General features: G+C 68.1%; 2 protein-coding genes across 4 annotated transcripts; one reads left to right on the top strand and one right to left on the bottom strand.

The window, feature by feature from the left end:
* The first annotated feature begins 202 nt into the window (after positions 1-202).
* Positions 203-12,479, top strand: CSRNP2 (cysteine and serine rich nuclear protein 2). Of its 2 annotated transcripts, XM_080570663.1 has the most exons (6): positions 203-328; positions 6,389-6,641; positions 7,051-7,310; positions 8,282-8,578; positions 8,855-9,250; positions 9,398-12,479. In XM_080570663.1, the coding sequence occupies exons 2-6, from the start codon at positions 6,491-6,493 to the stop codon at positions 9,731-9,733; spliced, it is 1,440 nt and encodes a 479-aa protein (XP_080426789.1). In that variant the 5' UTR covers positions 203-328; positions 6,389-6,490; the 3' UTR covers positions 9,734-12,479. The 2 variants fall into 2 exon arrangements, with proteins under 2 accessions (XP_080426789.1, XP_080426788.1); XM_080570662.1 differs by having other exon boundaries at positions 8,855-12,479.
* Positions 12,480-12,630: 151 nt separating this feature from the next.
* On the bottom strand, positions 12,631-17,960 carry LETMD1 (LETM1 domain containing 1). Of its 2 annotated transcripts, none has more exons than XM_080570674.1 (9): positions 17,171-17,960; positions 16,433-16,584; positions 16,189-16,304; positions 15,910-15,992; positions 15,069-15,255; positions 14,858-14,959; positions 14,125-14,277; positions 13,920-14,016; positions 12,631-13,532 (listed from the first exon to the last, which is right to left on the bottom strand). In XM_080570674.1, the coding sequence occupies exons 1-9, from the start codon at positions 17,362-17,364 to the stop codon at positions 13,462-13,464; spliced, it is 1,155 nt and encodes a 384-aa protein (XP_080426800.1). In that variant the 5' UTR covers positions 17,365-17,960; the 3' UTR covers positions 12,631-13,461. The 2 variants fall into 2 exon arrangements, with proteins under 2 accessions (XP_080426800.1, XP_080426799.1); XM_080570673.1 differs by having other exon boundaries at positions 14,125-14,439.
* Positions 17,961-17,988: the final 28 nt, after the last annotated feature.

Below are 17,988 nucleotides of genomic sequence, written 5' to 3' on the forward strand. Positions count from 1 at the left end.
CGCCCCCCGCGGCCGCCCTTTCCCGCTCCCGGCTCCCTTCACGCCGTCGAACTCGCTTTCCCGACGCGCCCCGCGGCGGGGGCGAGGGCGGGGCCGTCACGTGACGCGGGGTATATTAGGGGCGGCGCGGGGCCGGCGGCCCCATTGTTGTCGGCGAGCCGCGGCGGGGCGGGTCCGCGCGGCCGCAGCCCCAGCGCCGAGCCGCCCCGGGGGCCGCCCCCGCCCCGCCGGCCCCGCCCCGCCGCCGGACCCTGGCCTCGGGGCCCCCCCCCCCCGGGCCCCCTTCCCCAAGGCCCCGCCGCCGCCGCCGCCTCGCCCCGGGGAGCCGGTGAGTGGGGGGGCGGCAGGCGGTGGACCCTATGGGACTGGGCCTGTGGGGAGGGGGCTGCGGATGGGGGGTGGGGGGGGCTATAGGGGATGGGGGAGGCCTATAGGGGATGGGGGAGGCCTATAGGGGATGGGGGGGCTGTAGGGGATGGGGGGCTCTGCAGATGGGGGTCTGCAGGGGGTGAGGGGGGGGTCTGCAACTGGAGCCCTATAGGGGTTGGGGGAGGCCTATAGGGGATGGGGGGTCTATAGGGGATGGGGGGGGGGCTCTGTAGCTGGGGGCCTATAGGGGATGGGGGGGTCTATAGGGGATGGGGGGGGCTCTGCAGCTGCGGACCTATAGGGATGAGGGGGGCTCTGCAGCTGGGGGCCTGCAGGGGGTGAGGGGGGGTCTGCAGCTGAGGCCCTATAGGGGATGGGGGAGCTATAGGGGACGTGGGGGGCTCTGCAGCCCTTGGCCTCTAGGGGATGGGGGTCTCTTGCAGCTGGGATCGTCCCTTTGCTGTCTGGGGGGTCCGTAAGGGATGTGTGTTTAGGGGGGCTGTAAGAGATGGGGAGGCCCTTATAGCTGGGGGGGCTGTGAGGAGCGTAGGGCCTCATGCTTATGGAGGACGTGGGGTGGTGCTGGGCACCCCATAGGGTGCGAGGCCGAGGGTGCCCTTGGCACTGGGCTGCAGGGTGGGGGGGTCGTGGCTGTCACCCCTCTGAGAGTTGGGGTGCCAGGGGAGGGGCAGCCAGCCCTGGGCTTTTGGGGAGCCCCCCCAGGAGGGCCCCGAGCGGTGGGGCCGCGGTCATGGGCATGAAGGAGCCGGGATGGGGGCACAGAGGAGACCCCGGGCACGGAGCTGCCAGGGTGGCTTGGGGCTGGGGACAGCTCGGGGGGGTCCTCGGGGATAGCTCGGGGGATCCTCAGTGTTCACTGCGAGCCCCCAGGGAAGGCGCTGACAGCCCCATGGTGGTGTGGGGACAATTCTGGGGGGCTGAGGCAGCTGGCGGCCTCCGCCCAGCCCAGCCCAGCCCCCTCTGCCTCCTGCGGGGGGGACGGGGGCTGCCCAAGGCCTCTCGGTGCCCCGGTGCCCACCGGGTTCCTCCCCAGCCGTTGCTGCGAGGCGGCCCCGGCCCTCCATGGGGTTTTTGGGAGGAGCTGCGAGGGCAGGGCACGGCGTGCTCCTCACGCTCCTCCTCGCGGCGTGCTGGCCTTCGGCCTCCCTCGGAGCGCCTTGCGGTGCCCTTGGCCTCGAGGTCTTCGGGGCGAGACCTCACGGGGTGGGCCCAGCATCGGCGGCTCAGTGTGAGCACCGGGCAAGGGCCCCGTGTTGCTTTTCGGGGCCAGCCTTTTCCACCCTGCCCGTCTCACCGCCCCAAGGAGGCCCGGCGGCGGCGTGGGAAGCTCAGCCTGGCCGCGGCGTGCCCGGAGACGCGATTTTGGGGCCCTTGCGCTAGGCCGACCTGGGCCCGTCGCTGCTAATTTTGATGCTCGTTGCGTAAGGCGCTGGTGGTGCCGCTGCCGGGGGAGCCGTAGCCCAGATTGATGCGCTGGCTCCGCTCGCAGCGCAGGAGAGGAACCGAACCGTGGTGCGGGGGCAAAGGCGAGGCCGGCCGTTCGCTCCGGCCCCGCTGGTGGCAGGAGCGCTGAGCCCCGACCCGGGGGCTTCCCCAGAGCACAGCGCCCTCCGAAACGGGGACGGCTCGGGGCGCAGCGGGTCCCTAAATCTCTGGGCCGATGACCGAACGCTTTGGGAAGCCTCTGCCGAGTGGTTTGTAAACAAGCGGAGCGGCGACCCCTGAACGCGTCGCGTTTGCAAAGTGGCTGCCCCTTGGGGGACGGGCCCGCCGCGCTGGAGGTGGTTTCGTCTCTCCTCTGTGGATCCCTGCTTCGGCCCTGGGGCGGTGTCTGGACTCGGCGAGGTCCCGGACCCTTGTGCCGGGGTTAATTCTGCGGAGCTCGTCGGGCGTCAGCGCCTTCCGTGCTCGATTAGCCCCCTTGGGGCAGGCGGTGCCACGCTCTGCCCGCCGAGCCGTGCCCTTTCCCAGGGGCTGGGCCCAAGGCCGAGCCATCCCGGGGGTGCTCCGCAGGGCTTGGGGAGGGAGCCCAGCGCCTCGGCCGCTTTCGGAGGAGCTGCGGAGCGAGGACCAGGGTTTTCTTCTCTTTTTTTTGCTCTCCCTTGGCTGCAAGCAGCCGCTCCGCAGGCTGGGTGCGTTGGGTGTGCGTCCGCGCATCCTGGGGAGCTGTGGAGGGCGTCCGCTGCGTGCCACCGCTGAGCTGCGGGGCTGTGCGGCCGGCGTCCGTCTGTCCGAGCCGCCGGTGTCCGTCTGTCCGAGCCCCCGGCGCGCTCTGCAGCTTCCTCTGGGGCCGGCATCTCGCTGCGGCGGCTCTGCGGCGCTGCTGCCGCGTCATCCCCGGCAGCGCCGCTCCTGCTGCAGCGCGGCGAGCGCCGGCCGAGCCCCTGCGGGGTGGGTTTCAAGCCGGGGGAGCAGGAGCCTGGCCCGCGGCGGAGACCTTTTCCCTCTGTGAAATCGCTGCCCCTTGTCTCGGGTGGAAGGGAAATCGCCGAAATCCTCTCCCCTGCCGGTTCTGCCTCGTGCTGCAGTGCTGCCTTCGCAGGGGATGCTGAGCTCGGCGCTGCAGCGGAATAAAATGGGCTCCTTGGGGTTGTTTTCCTCCCTCCCTGGCTTTATCCTGCCCGCTGTGCTGCGGCCTTAGACATTAACAGTGGCGGGGCCGAGGTGCTTCTCCTGGGGCGCAGGGAGGCTCGACGGCTGCGCATTGCCCTCTGCTTGTGCGGGGCTGCTGCCGATGCCCACGTGCGTGCGCCCCCGGTGAGCCCAGTTCAGCCGGGGCCGCTTTTTCCACTGGTGTCGATAAATCGGGGGGGGGGGGGGGGTCTCCCCGCTGCTCGCCCCCCTCCGTCCTCTTCCCACAGCCCCCTGCGGGCGTTTCCATCCCTCCCTCCCTCCCTCTTCTCTTCCATCTGCTGAAACAATCGGCCTTTGCTGCCTCGCTGCCGGCCGAGGAGCTGCTCTCCGGCGTGGGATTAGTGGGCAGAGGGTGGACGGACGGATGGACAGGCGGACGGATGGACGCTGGCGTTTCTCCGAGTGGTGCTGGGCTTTGTGCGGGCTCAGCCCCGGCCGCGCTGCGGGGAGCGGGAGGGCTCCTTCCCACACCCATAGATCAGCAAAGGTCATCTTCCTTCCAGGCTGGAATTTGGGGTTATTCCATGTGGGTTGGGTGTTCGACGCCTCTTGACATCCTAGAACCCGGGAGCCTTCGCAGGCTTTGGCTTCTTGCTCTTTTCAGGCCACTTAACCCAACTCGGCCCCCTCCAAAAACCCAGTGCCGGCGCCGCCGCGCCCGAAGGCGCTGCTCCCGCTCCAGCCTTGCGAGGTGCTGGGCTCGAATTCCTGCTTCGCCCCCCCCAGCCCTGCCGCTTCGGGGGTGTCCGTGGAGGGTGTCCACAGGCGCAGCCCCCGAGGGTCCCCACGGGCACCGCTCGCTGCCGCTGCCTGGGATAGAACTGCGCACGGACTGCGGGGATTTCTGCACGGAGAGCGCCTGAGACGTGGCCAACGTCCTCCAGGCTCCTGCCGTGTGCCACGACGAGCCTGAGCCGTCCCCGGCCGTGGGAGGAACGCTTCCACGGCAGGCGGAGGGAGGAAAACCGAAGCAGGCAGCCAGGAGAATGCAGAGCGGGGCCGGGACTGCCCCAGTGTCACCAAGGAGGTGATGGCAGCCCCAGCCCGAGCACGGCTGCGCGCCAGCAGCTCGGCTTTTTGGCTCCGTCGTTAGTGCCTCGTGGTCACCCCAGCTCGTTAACCAAAAGTGGGTGCTTGCCCTGAGCCCTCAGCTGCTCCCCTGGGCCCTGCGAGCGCCTCTGCCCGCGGTTGCCTCAGATTTTGGGGCCTCGCGGCCGGAGCAGCGCCCCGGAGCATTCGTCGCCCCGCCGCCCTCCTCGCTTGCACAAAGCCCTCCCTGCTCCTGCTCCCAAGGGCAATTCCAGCGACTGTTGACATGGAAAAATTAATATTTTTAGTTTAGCTCCTTTCGGCGTGGTTTAATAGCGGAAAGAAGGGGAATTGGTGTCGTGTGATGGCTTCCCGCGGAGCTCAGCATGGAAACCTCTGGCCGGCGTGCGAGGGAAGTTTCTCCTTTCTCCGTTCCAGTCAAATTCCCTCCTCGAGGCTTTACCTCCTGCCCAAAACCAAAGGGAACCTGCAGGGGACAAGCAACAGGGAGGACGGGGGTGCCACAACGTCCCCCCCGCAACGCCCGGGTCAGGGTCCCGGTCCCCCCCTTGCGGGCTGTGAACGGCTCCGTTACGCATCCGGCGCCTTTGTGCCCCTCGCATCCGTGCCCGGGACATTTTCACGAGCGCACTTTCTATTTCGGAAGGGTAACTTGAGCCAGCGGACGGACAGAGCCCACGTCCCGCTGCGGGCATCGTGCGGGGGCTGCTGCCGCCCCCGTCCCGGGGAAAGGATGGAGAGCTAGGGAGCCACGAGCAGGGAGGGATCGGCGTCAGCGTCCTGGCCCAGCCCCAAGGAAACGAGGAGGCTCGTGGGGTGTTCCTCCTTCATCCACCCCTGCTGGTGTCGGGGATTGCAGGGACAGCAGGAACCTCCCCCTGTGCTCACCAGCGAGCTCCTTCCCGAAAGGAAGCTGATGGGGGGTGCGTGGCCACCAGCTCCAGGGGCAAAGTTGCCCCCGAAAACGGGACACGGGGATGAGGAAGCGCCAAGGCCAGGGACAGGGGGCCGGTTTGGAAAGGGACACGGTGGCACAAGGGACGTGGTGCTGGTTCCTTGGGGCAGGGGTGCTCGAGCAGCTGTTTTATGCCCTCACTTTACTTTTGGGGCTCGTCCCTGTCCGCGTGCAGGCACAGCGCAGTTAGATCAGCACCACGCTGCTTCCAGAGCTGCTCCTTTCCCCTCTCCAGCACCACGATTAACCAGAACCAATTCCCCTTAAAAAAAAAAAGCTGATTTTAAGCCCACACCACAGCATCCGTGCAGCCTGGGCTCATCCGAGTGGGGGCAAATTGTGCTGCGGGGCGCGGACACCGGCGAGCTCCCCGTGGCTTTCCGCCAGCGCTGTCTTTTTGGGGCAGAAAACGGGCTCCTCCGCAGCACTGAGGGGGCTGGGGGCTCCTCGGGGCGCATCCACGTCTCCGGTGGACGGACGGACAGACAGACGGACGGACGCTGCCGGCAGTTTCCCGCAGCCGTTTGTTCCGTTGCCATGAGAACCGGCGCTGCTGCACAGAGGGACAGGGACGGAGCCGCCCGCGTCCACAGCAGCCTCGGCTCTGCCTTCCCCCCCCGGGGGCTCCCCGAAATCCCCCCCCTTGCCCAGCGCTTCCAGGCTTCCCAGCGAGATCCGGCGGCTCCGCGTCCTGAGCACCTCGCACGGGGCCGGCGGCGGGGGACGATGCGCCGGGAGCAGCTCGGGCTGTAGATTTTGGAGATGCAGAGACCGACGGCCTCCCCGGCAGAGGTGGCTTTGCTCAGTCCCCGGCGCGTCGCTCGGATGCTCCTGGGTGCTACAAACCAGGGGTTTCCCTTTGATGGGGGGTTACGGATCGGTCTGAGTCCGGCTCTCGGCCAGTCTGCGGCTCGTGGGAAGCGCTGCGGTCGTTTAACTGCGAATCAAACGTGTTAAATGCGAATTAAACGTGGGCAGGAGGAGCTCACCTCTGCTCCTGGGCCCTCCCCAGATCCGGGCTGGGCTCCTCCGGCCCACGGGTCCCTGCCACCTCCTTGCCAGGCTCCGTCCTGAGGGCTCTGCCTGAAAATCGGCCGTTTTTTAACAGTTCTCGGGGCCTCTGAGCTGGGTCCCATGGGTCTCGCAGCTCTCCTGGCTGGAGGGGGGAAGCTTTGGGGCACTCTGGGTGTCGCTTTGCTTATCCACGAGCGCTGCCGGGGCGTCGCAGCTCTGCATCCTGAGAGCACGGCAGCAGCAGGGCTGGGGACCGTTACCCTCCCCGGGCTGCGGGTGCTCCGGTGAGGAGCAAGGGATCGGGCTCGGTCCCTGGGTGCTGACTTTCTTTCCCCGTGCCCGCAGGTCCACGGCAAGCCTGCCGGCAGCTGGGGCTGGCGCCGGGGAGCCGGTGGCAGGTCCCCCCCCGCCCGCTGCGCGCCCGCTCTCCATGCGAGCCGCGGCCAAATGGATGCGATCACGAGCGGCGGCCTCAAGAGGAAGTTCGAGGATGCGGACGTGGGCTCCCCGGCCTCCAACTCGGACGATGAAATCTCCAACAGCGACAGCGCCGACAGCTGCGACAGCGTCAACCCCTCCAGCTCCACCGGCTTCATACGTGAGTGGCCGGGGACGGGGACGGGGACGGTCCCTGGCGGTGCCGCTGTGCCACCTCGGCTCTCCCCACGCTCATCCCTTGCCAACTGGGAGATGGCGAGTGTCCGTCCCCGAGCCTTTATTCCTCCCGCTCCTTTTCCAGCCCCTACCAAAACGTTTGGGTGTCTGAACGGGGTGAGGGCATTGCGAGGGGACCCGAATTAATGGGATTTGTCTACGTGGCAGCAGCAGCCCGGGTGGGCGCAGCCAAGTCTCCGCGAGCCAGCCCAGGGCTGCTGGCACGAGCGAGGCGCCCTCCACGCGGCGGGGGGCGTGGAGACGCCGCTCTCCGGGGGTGGGAGGCCGCCGCGGGGCCGCCGAGCGGGCTTTCTTTCTGCTCCAACCCCCCCTTGGGCTCGCCCTCCCCGCAGCCACCTCCATCCTGAAGAGGCAGAAGCAGCTGCGCAGGAAGAATGTGCGCTTCGACCAGGTGACGGTGTACTACTTCGCCCGGCGCCAGGGCTTCACCAGCGTGCCCAGCCAGGGCGGCAGCTCCCTGGGCATGGCGCAGCGCCACAACTCGGTGCGGCGCTACACGCTCTGCGAGTTCGCGCAGGAGCAGGAGGTGAACCACCGGGAGATCCTGCGGGAGCACCTCAAGGAGGAGAAGCTCCACGCCAAGAAAATGAAGGTACGGCCGGGAGCTGCCCCCGGGCTTCGGCAAAGGGAGCGCACGGGGAGGGGGGGATCCGGGCTGCTGTTCCGTGCGGATTTGGGATAGTTTAGCTCTGTTCTGTGCCTTTTTTTTTTATTTTTTTGCTTCCTCTTCTCTCCTGTTACCTCTTCTTTCTGTTGCTGCTGCTCTTACTGCCCGGTTGCTCTGTCACTCCCCCCTTCCCTCCTGGAGAGCCCGGACAAACCTCTCCGGGTCTGTGCCAGTGGAAATTCCAGTCTGGGAGGCGGCCGTGCCCAGGGAGGATCCGGGTCCGGGTGGCTCTGCCTGCTCCCCAACCCGTCCCCAATTACAGGCGCAGGGTGCGCGCCCTTGGGCGTTGCCTCGGGGCTGGGCTTCGTTAGCGCGGATGCTGTCGGCGAAGCCAGCCTTTAATCAGGCTGCTGCTGCCATGACAACGCGCTTGGCAGAGGGACGCAGGCCCAGCCGGCCGCCTCGGGTTTTACCATTTTTTTCTTAGCACAGGCTTTTCCGCCGGCTCCGTGCGCTGCTGGTGGAGCCACGGGGGCCGGAGGGGCTGGCGACGGCCCCTGGGTCCGGCTGCATCTCCCCGGGGAGCAGCGGGGCCGCGCGCCCTTGGTGCCAGGGTTTGGGGGCCGAGAACGGGACGGACCCCGGCAGGGAGGCGAAGTTTCATCCCCAAACCCTCCTCTCCCAGGGCCCGGGTATTTTTAGGAAGCGGCGACCTCCTTTTGTCATGCTCCTTGCGGGGAGGAGGGAAGGCGGCGGAGCCTCTGCTCTAAACTCCTTCATATTTTTTTTCCTGTAAACCGCTGTATGGGACCAGGGGGCTGGGGATGGGCACGGGCTCGATCCTTCCCACTGGCTCTGCCCCGAGGTGCGCAGTCGGGGTTGGCGCTGCCCCCCAGGGGACCCGCAGCCCCCCCAGCATCGCTGCGGGGTCTCAGCGCTGTCCCCCCGCCCCACAGCTCACCAAGAACGGCACGGTGGAGTCCGAGGAGGCGGAGGGGCTGACGCTGGAGGACGTCTCAGACGACGACATCGACGTGGAGAACGTGGAGGTGGACGACTACTTCTTCCTGCAGCCCCTGCCCACCAAGCGGCGCCGGGCACTGCTCCGCGCCTCCGGCGTGCACCGCATCGACGCCGAGGAGAAGCAGGAGCTGCGGGCCATCCGCCTGTCACGGGAGGAGTGCGGCTGCGACTGCCGCCTCTACTGCGACCCCGAGGCCTGCGCCTGCAGCCAGGCGGGCATCAAATGCCAGGTGAGTCGGGGTGGGAGCTGCCAGCGCCCAGCCTGCGGCCTGCCCGCGGCGCCGGGCCCTCCGTGAGACGTGGAGGGCTGAGAAGGGACTGGAGGAGGCGGGCGCGCAGCCCCAGCCTTGTTTTGGGGACCCCTTGCAGGGAAAACCCTCCCAGGGGTTGAGCCCCTGTTGTGGGATGGCGTTTGGGCGCTGGTGGGGCTGGTTCAGGAGGCAGAAATCGCCGTCACGCGTGCTCCCGGCGCCGCCGTCCTCAGCTGCGGCGTCTCCCTCTCGCAGGTGGACCGCATGTCCTTCCCCTGCGGCTGCTCGCGGGACGGCTGCGGGAACATGGCCGGCCGCATCGAATTCAACCCCATCCGGGTGCGGACTCACTACCTCCACACCATCATGAAGCTGGAGCTGGAGAACAAGCGCCAGGGAGCCCGGCCTGCCGAGGAGGAGGCGGCGGCGGCGGCGGCAGCAGCACAGGGCTCCGGCAGCGCCTGGCCGGGGACGCAGCCGCCGGAGACGCAGGACTTCCAGGAGTTCATGGCGGAGAACGAGACGGCCGTCATGCACCTGCAGACGGCGGAGGAGCTGGAGAGGCTGAAGGCCGAGGAAGACTCGAGCAGCAGCTCCGGCGTGGAGAGCTTGGGTGTCTGCATCCTGGAGGAGCCCCTGGCCGTGCCGGAGGTATTGTGCCCCGGCCTCGCCGCCCCCATCCTCATCCAAGCCCAGCTGCCACCGGGTTCCTCCGTCCTCTGCTTTGCCGACGGCACCGAGCAGGCGGCGGCGGGCAACCAGCCCTACCTGAACGGTGGCCCGGTGGTCTACTACCAGGTGGAGCAGCGCTCCGTGCTGGGCACCAAGGGCGAGAGCGGCCCCGAGGAGCTGGAGGTGCCCCCGACGTACCCGAGCGAGAAGGACCTGAGCGTCATCTCCGTCCCCGTGGCGTCGCTGGTGACTTGCGGCCGAGCCGCTGCTGCTCTGAGCAAGGGAGAAGCGGCAAAAGCCCCAGCTCCGGAGGCTGCAGCTGCTGGTGAGGGCTGCCGTGCGGCACCCGCCGCTCCCTCCTGCACAAACTCTCCGTCCCCTGCACCGGAGCAAGCCCTGGAGCGAGCGCGGGAGCTGCCCGACGCCGAGGAGCGCGCGCTGGGAGCTGCCCTGCCCGTCTGAGCGGCCGCGGGCACCCCTTCCTCTATTTATTAACAATTATTTTACAGACCAGCAGCGGCCACGCGAGGTTATTTAATTGCGGGGGGGTGGGAGGGGAGCAGGGCTGCTTTGTACAGGTGATTTTAAACGAGCCCAGGCGGGTGCTGCTCGGAGGCGGCTCCTTGTGCTTGGCACTGGGTGCACTCCCCGGGACCACGCCGCGTGGCCGCGTCTCGGAGCAGTAGACTCGAGGCCTCCGTGCTCGGCTGCTTTCAGGTGGCCGCGGCCCCGCTGCTCGCCCTCCTCTCACCGCCAGCCCAGCAGGGACGGTTTCGGGGCTCGGCCACCATCCGCGGCCGCTCGGTTGCCGTCCGCATGCGAACGCAGCCTCCTGCTTCTCCCCGTCCTCCGCCTCTGCAGCTGCCCTGCTGCAGCGCCCGCCTGGGCACCTTCTCCCCTTGTCTTTTAAACAGAAGACAACCTTTTTAGTTTAGTTTTTTTTTTTTAATGTGTTGAATGTTTACCGGGCTGTGCCGCAGCCTCGCATCTCTCCAGGTGCTGCACCAGCCCCTCCTGTCCGGCACTGCCCCGTCGCACCCGGGCAGACCTCGGGCGGGCAGGGACAGAGCGGTGAAGACCCCGCGCTGCTGGGAGAGGTCCCTAACCTCCCTTTAGCTGCACAACAGGGGGAGAAGACGGCCCACAAACTCTCCTGGAAGGTTTTTTTCTCATCACCTCATTGCTTTTAACGACACCCGGCTCCGTGCCGCGGAGGCAGCGCGGTGGGAGGAGAGCCCCGTCCGTCCGTCCGTCCGTCCATCCGCCCCCACCAGCCTGCAGGAGGGGCAGAGGCGAGCGCGTCCGCTTTGCCCCCTCGCCGGGCGGTGAAAGCACTTTGCAGCCCCCCGGGGGTTTGTTCCCCAGCGCTGCTCCTTCGAGCTCCTCACACCAACCCCGCGGGGCCGAGGGGAGTTTGGCAGGACCCAGCGAGCAGCAGAGCTCCCCTGCCCTTCTGCAGCGGTTTCCATCTCCCCCCCCCGGTGGGACAACGCCATCCGACCTGGGGACGGGAGCTCTGCGCTGCTCCAGCCCCAGCCACACCTCGAGCACCCCCTGCCCGAGGGCGCAGACGGACTGCAGCTGAGCAAACCTCGCAGGGAGACTGCAGCGAGGGGAAGGAGAGGGGCACACGGAACCCCCCCCGGGAGTCCCCGACTGCCGTGCCGGAGCGGAGGAGAAGGTGCCGAGCTCCGAAGCTGTTCCTGAAGCCTTTCCCTGCTGCCCACAAGCTTCCTCCTGCCGCCGGAGGATGGAAACCCAATACAGCCCCGGGCCGCCACCACCCTCTCATTTCCTTTGCGAACGCTGCTGCTGGCAGGAGCCCCCCCACTCCAAAGGGACGTTTGTGTTCCCCCCCCCCCCCCCCCCCCCAGCCCTGGGGAGCGGAGAGAGCGGACTGGGACAAACTGTGTTCTGCACAAGTGCTTTAATTGTTCGGGCTTCGTTTTGTTTCACGGCTCTTCTCCTGCTTCTGCTTGGTGACCGCTCGCTGGGGTCGGGGGGGGGGGGGGGGGGCGGGATGCCTTTGAGCCGCTCCCACCCACGCCGGTGGCAGGCTGGGACCTTTTGGTGCCCCTCCGAGCGGCTGCAGCGGGGCCTCGGGTGGCACACAGCAGCTCCGTGGGCGGCTTCGTGTGCCCAGGGCCGTCCCCCCATTCTCCGCAGGCTCGCACAGAGCCCGGGAGGGGTGCAGCTTGGGGGGGGGGGGCGGGACAGACCCCGGTGACTGGGGGGGGGGGGGGGGGGGGGGGCTCTGGCTTTGGGGCTCGGTGCCTCCTGCCCCAGCGCGCTCCCTCCTGCCTTACCGGCACGGCCGGGACCCAAGGGCTACGTCCCCGCTCGGGCTCTGGGAGGAACGACGCCTTACCCAGGGCCGTGCCCCCCCCGCCCTCCGTCCTGGGGGGCTGCCGTGCCCCCGCTGTGCCGGCCCCGTTCCCCAGCCAGCAAGGGCACGGGGTGGGCAGCCTCCTGTGCAAAACTCTGCGCTGCCAAGCCAGAGCAAACGGTGACACTTGAATAGGATTAAATCTTTGGAGTTTTTTTTTTTTTTGGGGGGGGGGGGGGCGGGGGGGGTGTTTTCTTGGTTTTTCCTTTCGTTTAAATGACTTCAGCGCTCCCCAGCTCGGACACCGCAGCCACAACCGAAGCCGGGTCAGGCAGCGAGGCTGGGCTGCGCGCGAGACCCGAGGGCAGGACGCCCGCCGGGCTGGGCTGGGCGCGCTCACACTAAGCAAAGAACTAATAGGATTTATTCTATTTTTACAAAGATAACTATGCTGTTAATAGTGCAATGGAAGTGCATTTCTGCCTTTTTCGTTCGTTTTCGACACTCACTGACACTAACGCTGGCACCACGCCGGCTCTTACTGACCCATCAGCTGCGTGACGAACCCGTCAGCCCCCACTGGTGCTACTGGGCTGCTCGGGAGCGGTGCCACCGGCACACGGCCCCAGCCTGCCCCCCCCCGGCCCCAGCCCAGCTCCTCCTATTTAAATCCTGACCCTGCTCCTCCTAACTCGCCCCCATCTCTCACACACTGTACGCAGGTGGCATTTTTTTTCTTTCCGGTTCCAGTGTGAATCCAACGCTTGTCAGGTCCTCCGCATTTTTTATTTTTTTTTTTGGCCTTTTACGTTCTTTCCATGGTGATAATGCTGTATTTAAAGAGAATATTTAAGTGTAAAAATAAAGAAATGCTCAAACTTGCACCGGGAGTCGCTTTGGGCTTAAAGGGCGTTAAAAGCAGGCTGTTTTTGCTCGGGGCAAAAACAGAGCTGGGGCAGCAGGAAGCTTCCGTGGGGAAAGGCAAGCAGGCGCAGGGACTGATGCAGCTGTTTTAGAGCCAGGCGAGCGGTTCGCTTGCTTTTGTCTTTAATAAAACACGTAAAGCAGGTTGAAATTCACTCCAGAGTCTCTCATGCACAGACCGCGCTAGGACAGAGGTGGTGAGAGGCTGGGTTTAGTCCCTCGGGGACACGGGGGGAGCACGCCGCAGGCTGCTGCCGGCCTCTTGCCCCCAAATCCTTTCCCGAGGAGCCCAAAGCGCGGGGCAGAACCCGAGCGGGGCAGGGCGCTGCCGGTGTTGAGCGCTGCCGGAGGCCGTGTCCTTGCCGCCGGTGCAGCTCGGTCCTTCCCAGCGCCGTCCGTGGCCGCAGCGGTTCGGTGCAGGGCAGGGGCTGACCCCCAGCCCTGGGAACAAAACACAGGGACCCCCCCCCCCCCCCATGCAGGTCCCGGGGGAGCCGGGGGCTGGCCCTCGCCCCCCTTCAGGAGCTGTTTGCATTAAGACTTCAGTAAACGACCCCAGGATCCCCTCCGCACCAGGGAAGAGGGCAGCAGGACCCAAGCTGAGCACAACCCACTACGAGGAGGCGCTACGGGAAGCTCCCGGAGGCAGGGGGGGACGCCTGTTCCCCCCCCCATCCGTAAAGTGATGCAGGTCAGGAGGTGAAACGGAGCCGTGAGGGGCAGCGGGGACAGCACGGAGGGACGGGGACCCCCCTTCACCTGCGTGGCTGCACCTCGGGGTGCAGCGGTGGCCGGAGGGCGCGCGGGGCTCCGCTGGTCGGCTCCAGGCTCTGCCCAGCACCGCCGAAACTCTGCCCGAGGTGCCAGGGCCGTGGCGGGGGAGCGAAATCCCCCCCGCGATGCCGCAGGTGAGGGGTCGCAGCCGGGGCCCCCCCCGCGCTCACTCCTTGGCCCCGAGGTAGTTGAGGGACAGCAGCACCATGCTGTTGGCCAGCAGGGACACCTCGGACACTGCACCACAAGGGCAGGGGGTGAGCGGCAGGGAGCAGAGGCTGCAAACCAAACCGCTCCCGGCGTGTTCATCCCCTCCCCGGGGGGCTGGGGGGCTCCCTGTCCCCTCTCCGGGGTCTGGGGGGCTCCCCAGGGGCTTTTTGCTCTGTTCCCTGTCCTTTATTTCCCTCCCGTTCCCATTTTGCTTCCCCCAGGCCTGCTGCCACGAGGGCCCCTCAGCCCCCACCCATGTCCTCCTCTCAGGGGGCACACAGCCCGCGTCCCACTCCCCAGGTGCTGCGCCCTGAGCCTTTTCCCAGCCAAACTCCAGCGAAACCTCCCCAAAACGCGTTCCCCCCCCCCCCCCCCGACCCCAGCAGGCAGGAGCTGCCGCTCGGCCACCCTCACCTTGCAGCTTGCAGGAGAGCCGCAGCCACTGCTCCAGCCACGCTCTGCACTCAGCCATGCCGAGGTGCGTCGAGTTCAAGCCCCGGAGGTAGCAAGCCTGCACGGGAGGGGGGGGGGGGAAGAAAAATGGGGGGGCAGCAACGGGCCCCGGGGTCACACAGGGGAGCGCCCTGGGACCCCTCCTCGGCACCGGAGCCTCCCTCACCGCTCTCAGCTCCTCCTCGGACAGCTGGCCCAAGCCCAGGCGCAGCAGGGCCCGGTCCAGGTGCCGGATCTCCAGGACGTGGCTGCGCAGGCGGTGCCTCAGGAAGAAGGCCGGCAGGCGGGGGGTGAGGAACAGGACGTGGCTCAGGGCCCTCTGGAGCAGAGAACAAGGCACGCACCCCGTGAGCCCACGCAAGCGCGGAGCGGGACGGCTCGGGCACAACCTGAGCCACCCAACGGGAGCCGCGTAGTCACAGCACGGAGAAACGCTGGGCAGGTCGCTGTTCCGAACGCTTCTCCGAGCTCTGTTGCCTCCCTGCTCCAAAATAAGGTGGAAGCTCGAGAAACACGGGATGAGCAGTGCGGGAGCAGTAAAACAAAATCACGAGTTCCCAAAACATAAGAAAGGAGAGGAAAAAAAAAAGGGAAAAAGGAGGAATTAAAGGGTTGGAGAAAAAAAACCTGTGCATACACGGTACAGAGGAGCATCGAGTAGGCTGTGAACCTGAAGCACTCAGCCAGTGAGGAAACAGGGGAGGCGATCAGGTGTCGGGTAGTAGGGAATAAAAGGTTAGGATTCGTTTGCTAAAATGTTCCCCTAATTGGCAGGACGCCCGCCACTGCCATCGTGAATAAAACACCTTCCCAGAAGGTCCCGTCTGGAGAAAATGAGGTTTTTCTCACACCACACCCCAAAACAGCGCAGCCGCGGGGAGGAGGAGAGCGGCACTCACCACGTGGGAGACACGCAGCTTGCTCAGGGCCAGGGGGGGCCCCGAAAAGAGGCTTCTGACAGCGTACAGCTCGGCCGCGTGCGGCTGGGACCCGCGCTGCACCTGCAAGAGCCCCGGCGCTTGTCACCGATGCCTCCCGGGGGCGCTGGGCACCGCTGAGCCCCCGGGGAGCCGCTCAGCCCCCGGGGGGGAGCCGCAGCCCCCCGCCCACCTTGGCGCAGAGCTCCTCCAGCTGGGTTTGGAGCTGGGGCTGGGGCAGGGAGCGCGCCGCCAGGGCCAAGCTCTCCAGCACCTCCGCGTATGCCGCGCTGCGGATGGCGTGGTAGGCGTCCAGGAACTCCACCTGCTGGCTGGGCGTCCAGAAGTAGCGGATGAGGAGCTGCCGCGGGAAGAAATACCTGGGGGAGAAGAGGGGGGGGCTCAGGAGGGGCTGACTCACGCACGCACCAGCCGGGCACGGCCTCGCTCGCTGCACGGAGGCAGAAGCAGCGTCCTGCGGCGGGGCAGCTCCTCTCCCTGCGGGATCTGCTCCTCCCAAGGCTGCGGTGAGCTCCTGCCCTTCGGGGGGGGGGGGGGGGGCGGCACGCTCCTGCGGGGCGGCTGCGTTCCCAGCAGGGCATTCCCAGCTGCGCCGACGGTCGCGGAGCTCGGCACGACGCGGAGAGCCCCGCGGGGAATCTCACCGGCTCGCGGGGCACGACGGCCAGGATTTAGAAAGGCAGGGGAAGCCTGAGCCAGGGGAGCTGGCAGGGAGAGGAGCGCTCCCAGGGGACAGCTGGGGGTGGCAGCGACGTGCCAGGGATGTTTGTGCCCCGCCGAGCTGGGGAGAAGCACGGACCTGGCCGGGTCCCGGGCACGTGGCGGGCGGGATTGCGAAAGCGAAATGCCGGCCGGGTTCCCCGAGCTGCAGGTGCCTCGGAGCGAGGAGCGCCCTGCCTATATTTGTCGCTCCAAAAAGCGATTCCACGAAACCCAAGACGCCAGCGCCAGCCGGGAGAGGAGCCCGCAGCCCCCCCTGAGGCGGGCGCTGGTCGGGGACTGGGGGTACTCACATCAGGACGATGATCAAGAAGTTGGCGAAGGGCGGGATGGCGAGCACGCCCACGGGGATGGCCTTGATCACGTCCCTGCGGAACTGCGGTGGAAACCGAAGCGGGAATTTATTTTCAGCAGAAAACCAAACAGCCAGGGGGCAAAACCCCCACAGCTCCCCCAAAAGCAGCGTCCCGGCCCCGAGCACGGCTCCCAGGCCCCGATTTGGGGCAGGAATCGCTCGTGTCCCCCCCGTGTCCCCCCCCCAAAAACAGCCCCGCTCCCCCCCGCAGCCGCACCTGCCGCAGCCTCTCCATCTCGCGGTAGGGCAGCTGCTGAGCGCTCAGCCTCTGCCGGGCCATTTTCTGCCTGATTTTCCTGATCTCCTTCACCTCCACCACGAGCGACCGGATCCCTGCGGCGGCGGGAACAGCGCTGAGGCTCCCCCGGGAAGCCGAACGCGCCGGGCGAGCTCCGGCCCGGCCCCGCGGGAAGGGAGGGGGGTAGGAGGGGGGGGTCTCACCGCCGCCACCGTGCCCCCACCTCCGGTGAAGGTGGCGTAGAGCGCGTAGAAGCGGGGGAAGCAGCGCTGCAGGAACCGCTCGTAGTGCCCGTTGAGCCGCTTCACGCCCTGCACGACGGCGGCGAGGGCGCCCCGGGAACCGGCCTTGGCGGAGCAGCCGCGCACCGGGATCCTGCGGCGGGGGGTGGCCGGGGGGGGGGCGGTGAGGAGCTCGCTCGGTCCCGGGCCGCTGCCCCCCCCGCCCCCGAAGCTCCCCCGGGGGGGGATGAGGCCCCGGGAGCCTCCGTGGCAGGGCAGGGCTGGGGGGCACAGCCGGGTCCGGGGGGGGGAGCTGAGGGCACCGGGGGGGTGCTGGGGACCACGGCCGGTAATCGGGGGGTGGTGAGGGGTTCGGGGGTGGTACCGGGGGGGAGGGGGGGGGACGCGGGACACCGCGGCCGGTACCCGGGGGGGTGCAGGGCCTGTACCGGGGGTCTCACGGCCGGTACCGGGAGCTGGGGGGGGGACACGGGACACCACGGCCGGTACCGGGGGGAGGGGTTGAGGGTCCTGGGGTGGTAGTGGGGGTCTCACAACCGGTACCGAGTGGTCCACGGCCAGCACCGGGGGCTGGGGGGGGACGCGGGACACCACGGACAGCACCCAGGGGAGGCACAGGGGGTCCCCCGGATGGCACCGGGGAGGGGGAGGGGTCCCAGGGCCGGTTCCCAGGGGAGGCACCGGGGGATCTAGGGCCGGTACCGGGGGTCCCGGCTCACCTCAGCGCCCCCCGTGCGGGCCGCGGCCCCAGGAGGCCCCAGGCGGGGCCGGGCCCGGGGCCGAGCCGCCAAAGTGCGCCGCGAGCCCCCGCCCGGCACAGCGCCATCTTGGCGGGCGCCCACGTGACGGGGCGGGAGGCGGTGCGCGGGCGGTCACGTGAACGCCGCCGGAAGTGGCCGCTGGGGGCCGCCATCTTGGGGGCTCCCCGGTGCGGGGAAGGCCCCGGGAGGAGGGGGGGGACCGCGAGGGGGGAGCCCTGCTGCCGGGGGGGGACGGGGCGGGCTCGGGGCTCTTCTCTGCGTCTCGGGACCCCCTAGCGAGGCACGGAGCACCGGGCAGAGCCGCTTCGTGGGCCTACCCCTGCTGCCCGCCCCCCCGGGACGCTGCCCCTGCTCGGCACCGAGCCCCGGTGGCACCGGCCCCCGCTGTCCGTCCGTCCCCTGCACCAAGGCCTACAGCCTGGCGGCCTTCGTTGGGCCCCGTTGGACCTTACAAGCACCGCAGGGACCGGCCCTGCTGCCACCACGGCTGCTCCTGGCTCCCCGGTGCCTTCCCCCGTCACCCTCCCCAGCACCACCGGCACGGGGCACCCTCCGTGCCCCTTTCCGGCAGCCCCCCCCGAGCCCCGGGCGATGCCTTCCCAAAGGAAAAGTCCTCCTGAAGGAGGACCTGGAGCCGCCCTCGGCCGCAGCCGGAGCGCGTGGGGCCGGTCACGCACACCGGCGGCTCCTACGTGCTCGCTCCTGCGGGGCTGTGCATTCAGCGCTTGCTTATCAGGAGCACCGGGGCCTTTTGCCGGTTTCAGAAAGCCGGGGGT

This window comes from Anser brachyrhynchus, assembly GCF_964034855.1.
Source record: "Anser brachyrhynchus genome assembly, chromosome: 29".
Lineage (NCBI taxonomy): Eukaryota > Metazoa > Chordata > Aves > Anseriformes > Anatidae > Anser > Anser brachyrhynchus.

Coding starts and splice junctions, on each gene's coding strand:
- CSRNP2 (XM_080570662.1), top strand. CDS start 6,491: ATGGATGCGATCACGAGCGGCGGCCTCAAGAGGAAGTTCGAGGATGCG. Junction 7,311..8,281: donor TCCACGCCAAGAAAATGAAG/GTACGGCCGGGA, acceptor CCCGCCCCACAG/CTCACCAAGAACGGCACGGT. Junction 8,579..8,854: donor AGGCGGGCATCAAATGCCAG/GTGAGTCGGGGT, acceptor TCCCTCTCGCAG/GTGGACCGCATGTCCTTCCC.
- LETMD1 (XM_080570673.1), bottom strand. CDS start 17,364: ATGGCGGCCCCCAGCGGCCACTTCCGGCGGCGTTCACGTGACCGCCCG. Junction 15,993..16,188: donor AGATGGAGAGGCTGCGGCAG/GTGCGGCTGCGG, acceptor TTTCCACCGCAG/TTCCGCAGGGACGTGATCAA. Junction 14,017..14,124: donor CCGAGGAGGAGCTGAGAGCG/GTGAGGGAGGCT, acceptor CCTCCCGTGCAG/GCTTGCTACCTCCGGGGCTT.